This window comes from Rhagoletis zephyria, unplaced genomic scaffold, assembly GCF_001687245.7.
Source record: "Rhagoletis zephyria isolate East Lansing unplaced genomic scaffold, Rhagoletis_zephyria_1.1 Rzeph_scaffold_24725, whole genome shotgun sequence".
NCBI lineage: Eukaryota > Metazoa > Arthropoda > Insecta > Diptera > Tephritidae > Rhagoletis > Rhagoletis zephyria.
Window position 1 is genome coordinate 1 of NW_016181783.1, and position 6142 is coordinate 6142.

At 37.1% G+C, this 6142-nt stretch overlaps 2 protein-coding genes across 2 annotated transcripts; both read right to left on the bottom strand.

Annotated features, from left to right (window-relative positions):
- Positions 1–18: 18 nt before the first annotated feature.
- awd (nucleoside diphosphate kinase) lies at positions 19–988 on the bottom strand. The gene is made up of 2 exons (XM_017638394.1): positions 722–988; positions 19–461 (listed from the first exon to the last, which is right to left on the bottom strand). The coding sequence occupies exons 1-2, from the start codon at positions 983–985 to the stop codon at positions 129–131; spliced, it is 597 nt and encodes a 198-aa protein (XP_017493883.1). The 5' UTR covers positions 986–988; the 3' UTR covers positions 19–128.
- Positions 989–1880: 892 nt separating this feature from the next.
- Positions 1881–3267, bottom strand: nero (deoxyhypusine hydroxylase nero). The gene has a single exon (XM_017638395.1). It carries the CDS (start codon positions 3147–3149, stop codon positions 2247–2249), a length of 903 nt encoding a protein of 300 aa, XP_017493884.1. The 5' UTR covers positions 3150–3267; the 3' UTR covers positions 1881–2246.
- Positions 3268–6142: the final 2875 nt, after the last annotated feature.

Consider the following 6142-nt stretch of genomic DNA (forward strand, 5'->3'; position numbering starts at 1 on the left):
CAAATAAATAAATAAAACTTGATAATTAACTAGCTTCGCTTTATTTTATTGGAATTCAGTGGCAGAAATGTACTTTTTACTTAATAACATTTATGAGGGTGTATTTACGATTGTAAGCGATTTAAATCTTATTCGTATACCCAACCCTCAGCAGCTGGTTGCCATGAAACCAACTCTTTCTCGTTGAACCAAAGACCGATTTCTTTGTTAGCCGATTCAACAGCGTCGGAGCCGTGGATGATGTTGCGGCCAACCTGGATACAGAAATCGCCACGAATGGTGCCGGGCAAGGAGTCAGCTGGGTTAGTAGCACCTAACATTTGGCGGCCGGTCTTCACAACATTCAAACCCTCCCACACCATGGGAACCACTGGGCCGGAGCCCATGTAGTTGACCAAACCGGGGAAGAAGGGGCGAGATGACAAATCGGCATAGTGTTTCTCCAAAAGATCCTTCGATGCCTGTAAGAAAAAATTTAATATAATGTTAACAGTCAAGCCAAATAAAAATCATATGCATATCCATATTTAGTAAATCCGTCCCAAATCACCTTGAAATTAAAAGTTTATGCATGTGGCAAATACCCTGACCAATCCTAACCTCAAAAATATATTCCCTTCGGAACAAATGGCACTGGAAAGTCCGAAATTCCAATCTACCCCCAAATTTTTAAGCACAGTTAATTTGATTACAGACCACCTCCGCCAGGTGCTACACTTACCCACGTGAACTTCAAAGCCACCAATTTGAAGCCCTTCTGTTCGAAACGCTCGATGATCTTGCCGACGAGTCCACGCTGGACTCCATCGGGTTTCACCATGATGAAAGTGCGCTCCTTGTTTGCTGCCATTGCGTACGAGAACAACGAGAAGAATGCCAAAATCGTACCAATCATGACAGCTTTTTTGCCAAGCAGATTGATTTGCGAACACCACCGGTTGATAGAGCGGGAAGGCAAATTTTCGTGTTGTTGCACAGAAGTCATACTGGAAATTCGACAAATGGGGCCGCCGATTCCCTTGGCAGGGTTGCATGTATGAATTGAAGTATCCATTTCGAAAAAACCAAACTAATTCGAACAACAAAGTACCTATTTAAAAGAATCCATTTATTTATGCAATGCTTTACAAATTTTAAACTTTTTTCTTTTAACACATACCGTTTTGCTCAACAAATTTGGACCGGTTTTTGGCCATTATTCGTTTATTTACTTAATTAATGTTTATAAAAGTCGAGCTCATTATATGTATGTATATCAAAAACAACATAAATCTAAATTTCAAACTTTATACAAAAATCATAAAAATTCAATAATTTTCATAGAAATTTCTAAATTGTATATATAAAATTTTCTTGTGCAGTTTTACAGTCCATTAAATTTTGGTAAAATAAAGTGCAACTTTTAAGTGCTCTAATTGATTTTTGGCAATTTTTTCGTTGAAAGTGTTACGGATTTTCCTCCCTGCAAAGTAATTTGTTTATATGAACAAGTAATTTTTAGCAAAAAAAAACCGACTTCAACTCTCATATAAAAAAAAAAATATATACATATATATATCATGATCCACTGATCGGATCTTAACCAGATTAGTATGCACTACCTTTCCGATGCAAAAAGAGTTATCGAAATCGGGCGATGTGGACTAAAGTTATGCGGTAGCATACTTAAAAAAAAAAAAAAATATTCAGACGAACTGATAGTAGGTTAAAAAAATACTTAGCACCGTCAACAAGAAAATTTACCAAAAATCAACCTGAAAGCCACCTGAAATTCGCACTTTATTATAACAAAATTGAATGGGCTATGAAACTGGGTACCAAACATTTTTATACAAATTTTTATGATTTTGTACAAAATTTTAAATGTGGGTTTATATGATTTTTGTTATATAATGAACTAGGCTTTTAAAAATATAAGAAACATTAAATAAAGCAAATAATAATAGCCAAAACCTGTTAAAATATTGCTGTCTTAATCCCAGCAAACATAATCTTCAACATTAGAGACAAGTTCTGATTTTACATTAGAATTCTAACGTAGTTGTCGAATAGGATATAGAACCATATTAGAACTCGATTAGATAATTATTAGAAAAAAATTGTACATTTCAAACCAATTATAGTTCAAAGTTAGATTCATTGGGTAAAACATGGTGCGGTACATATTTAAGCCATATATTTAAAAATACATAACAAGAGAATTTAAATATTTTTTATCCTTCTCACGGTCTCAAATACATTTGTAACTATGAGCAAATTTTGTTCAAACCATCGGCATATTGAAACTCGGGGCTATTCTCATACTCGCACATATCCAACGCGATCTCACAGCTCTCTTTCACGACGCGTTGATCATCCTCCGCATAACGGTTTAATATAGCAATACATTCCTCTGTAGCGATTGCACCCAAAGCCTCAGCACACTCATGACGTACCATTTCATTCTCGTTCTGATCTTCTAAGTTGTTTTTAAGGTATGGAATACTACATGGCTCTTGTATTTGGCCTAATACAAATGCTACCTCATGTCTAAATAACGCCGAGGAATTTTTTAAGCCCTCGACAATGGCTAAAACACTTTCAGTGGTTCGCAGGTTACGAAGACTGAACATAGCGCGATAACGTTCAAATAAACTCTTCTTTGGATTTAAGTAAATTGTTTTCAATTCATGCACTGTTTTCATGCCAGCCGCTGGAGGTGAGGGATCAACTGATGCATAGGGATTGTTATCATCTACTTGTTGACCACTTTGTATCCAGCGCACACGATCGAGCGCAATTGAACATGTCTCTGCAACTTCCACTATAGGATCCTCTTTGTACTGTTCTAATATCGGTATGACATCAGGTACACCGATGGCGCCAAGTGCTTCACCGGCTTCGTGGCGAACCATTGGCTCCTGCGTCGTATCAGCAAGAACTTTAGTCAAGATATTTATAGCTTTCCTGTCCTGCATTTGTCCCAGGCAGTAGGCCAATTCATGCTTTAGCAATGCTGAGTCATCCGCGAAACCCCGGCTGATTTCTTCAATAGCTTCGGCGCCACCAAGATTCTTCAATGTAAATAAAGCACGAAAACGCTCCTTAAGTGGTCTGTCTTTACTATTCAAAACAGCTCCTATAGACTTTATTTGTTCCTGGGTAACCATGTTTACTTCGATTAATATAAAACTATTAGTGAAATATTAATTTTTATTACAAAAAATAAATATCAATGAACGATGTTTATGTTTTTAGAACCTAAATGACATTTGTCTATGCGGCACTAGAGATGGGAAAAACATTGATGTTGACATCGATGTATCGATGTTTTGAAAAAACCGAACACATCGATCTTTCACTCTTCAACATCAATTTTATACTTTCTTACCGTCTCTAAGGGCCGGTTACTCAATGTCTGGTTAACACTAATCGGCGGTTAAACATCGTTATCGACGACTTTGACTCCATGCATATAACAGGGAGTCGGTAACGTCNCCTAAGTCTAGGTCCAAACAGAGAAACTTTTGTCCCAGCAACTCGTTACTTGTGGGAGAGGGAGTGACGAGGAAGGGGAAGGGCACCGAGTTGCTCGTGCTCGGGCAACACGTCTTGTGCTCTCGTTCCTCTGAGTAATTCTAGTTGGCCGTTCACAGTTGACAACAACAATTGTGTACATAAGCTTTTTTCTGAGTGAACGCGAAGTGCAACACCAAAAGATAAAATGCTGGAAATAGCAACAAAAGTTTCTCTGTGTGAACCTAATCTAACGTGGTAACCTTTTTGGTAATCAAATTTTCTGGTTAAAAAATCATCAGTAGCACTGGCCACACACGACGAGCATGTGTGCGAGCGTGCTCGTGCTTGCGTTGTATGTTAGTCGTTTGTAAAACGGTTCATGAGCATCTCCGCTAAAAATCAAAAAAATTTTGATTTCCATGCTTTGTTATTTTCGTTTGTTAACTGTGATAAATCGTTTGTTCATCGTTTGGTCATCCTTAAAACTAGCGTTAGCACTTCATTATTATAAATATTTTTATATTGCAATCCATTTTTATATTTTTAACGTTTGTTCGTTTGCCAAACAGTAATAATTACTTTTTAAATTTTTACTTTACGTTAAACATTACGTTACACATCTTTCGTTTGATATACATATTTCGTGAATAAGTGTATGATATCTGTGGAAAAAGAGACTCAATAAAAATATATGACACAAAATTTGTTTTTATGGGTTTTTCCATACATAGTCCATAATATATATATTTTTATGTAAATTTGATTTCCTTTTTTTCCCATATTTTCTTTTGATTATTAATATTTTGATAGAAATTATCAAATATCGGGAACGGTTTAGTTATTCGTACAACGATTTGTGGAGTTGGCAGAGTCGTATGAAGCGTTACATCCCTACATACAAGTATAATATAAATAAATTTAAGTAACACATAGATAAAAAAAAAACGTTAGGCAAAGCTCGCGCACATGTTCGTCTTGGGTGGCCAGTGTAACGTGCAGAATGGACTTGTAAGTGCAACCCTGTTTTGATTCAGCAGTGCTACCAACCTAAACTCCTGTTGAAGTTTTTCAAATCTCATTTTTTGGGGCAAATTTAACGATGAAATAAAAGCGTTGTAATAGGCACGTACCTCAAGGCATGTTGTAAAGCCTATGTATTTAGCACGGAAATGGATTTGTCCTTGAAAATTTAATATAATTTAAACGTTATTTTTTTGAAGTCTATAAAAAGACCGACGCATTCAAACTTCGACGATGACACCACTCTTGAAAATGCAACACTGAGTAGGCATTGTGGTCAACATCTATTCGCTGAAAAGAAACGAGTAAAAAGCTACACGAATGCGCGGCGTTACGTTGTGAAGTGGAAAATTAATTTCGTGAAATTTACATGTTTTTGTGTATAATTGATAGAAAATTTTATCAAAAAAGTGAAAACGATACATAAAAGTTGCGTAAACAATTAAGATATATTAAAAGTTCTAAGTAATTTTTGCAAAAACATTGTGGAAAAAAAGCGCTCCGGAATCGGAAAATTCGTCGTTTGCGTCGTGAATCACATACTCTGAATATAATAGAAAGCGAAAAGTGAATCTTTTTACAAGTATAGAATATTGTGTATTGAATTTAATATAAGAATTTGTTAAACAATACAAATTAGAACAATGTCTGAGGTTGAGAATATTAGTGAAATCCAGCAGAATACTGTACCAGTCGAACAGACCCTAGCAGAGGTAGAGACAGCGAGTACTCCAGTGTCGGCTGAGACAGAGACGCCAGCTGCGACTGAAAAGCAAGTGGTCAACAACAGCATTGAAGCTGAATCTGGTGCCGGCGATGCGGATGCGGGCACGAGTGCTGCGGAGGATGCCAAAGCGGCGGAATCTTCACCAAAAGTGGAAAGCACAAAGAAGACACCCGTAAGTATGGCAGCCATTTGGTGCATTTTCCCTTCTGAATGTACATATTTGTATGCGGTGCTTTCTGCTCACGAGTTAACAAGCGGGGGGGNCGATAAAATCTCACCTAGCATGTATACTGCGCAAAGTTCTATACAGGGGCGAATCATCTGGAAAATTGGTTTCACAATTGTGAATAATCTGAACTTTTTCAGTACATGCAAATATATGTATGTATGGCCAAAAACATGCCAATATATTTTTCTTCGTGGCATAAAAAGCGCGCGTTTTTACCCCGCTAATTAAAAATTTTCCATACAAATATGTACATGGTTATATTTGAGGCAATGTCTTGTGTTGCCACTTCCTTCGGCGTCGTGCTCTGCTGGGGCACATGGAGCTCATTAGTTTATGCAGTAGCAGCGTAGTCTTGGCTTTTTTTGCATACTATTTATTTTTATTTCAATAAGTTTTTTTTATATTCCTGCTGCAATTTTCTCTACCGCACGTTGCGCGCGGTGTCGTAAAAGTTTCACGGTAGTTGATTTGTTCCATTTTCGATTTGTGTATATCGCTGTTTGCACTCGCTACATTGATCACTCGTCGCAATTGGCGTCGTGTTGAAACNAGTTTTTTTTATATTCCTGCTGCAATTTTCTCTACCGCACGTTGCGCGCGGTGTCGTAAAAGTTTCACGGTAGTTGATTTGTTCCATTTTCGATTTGTGTATATCGCTGTTTGCACTC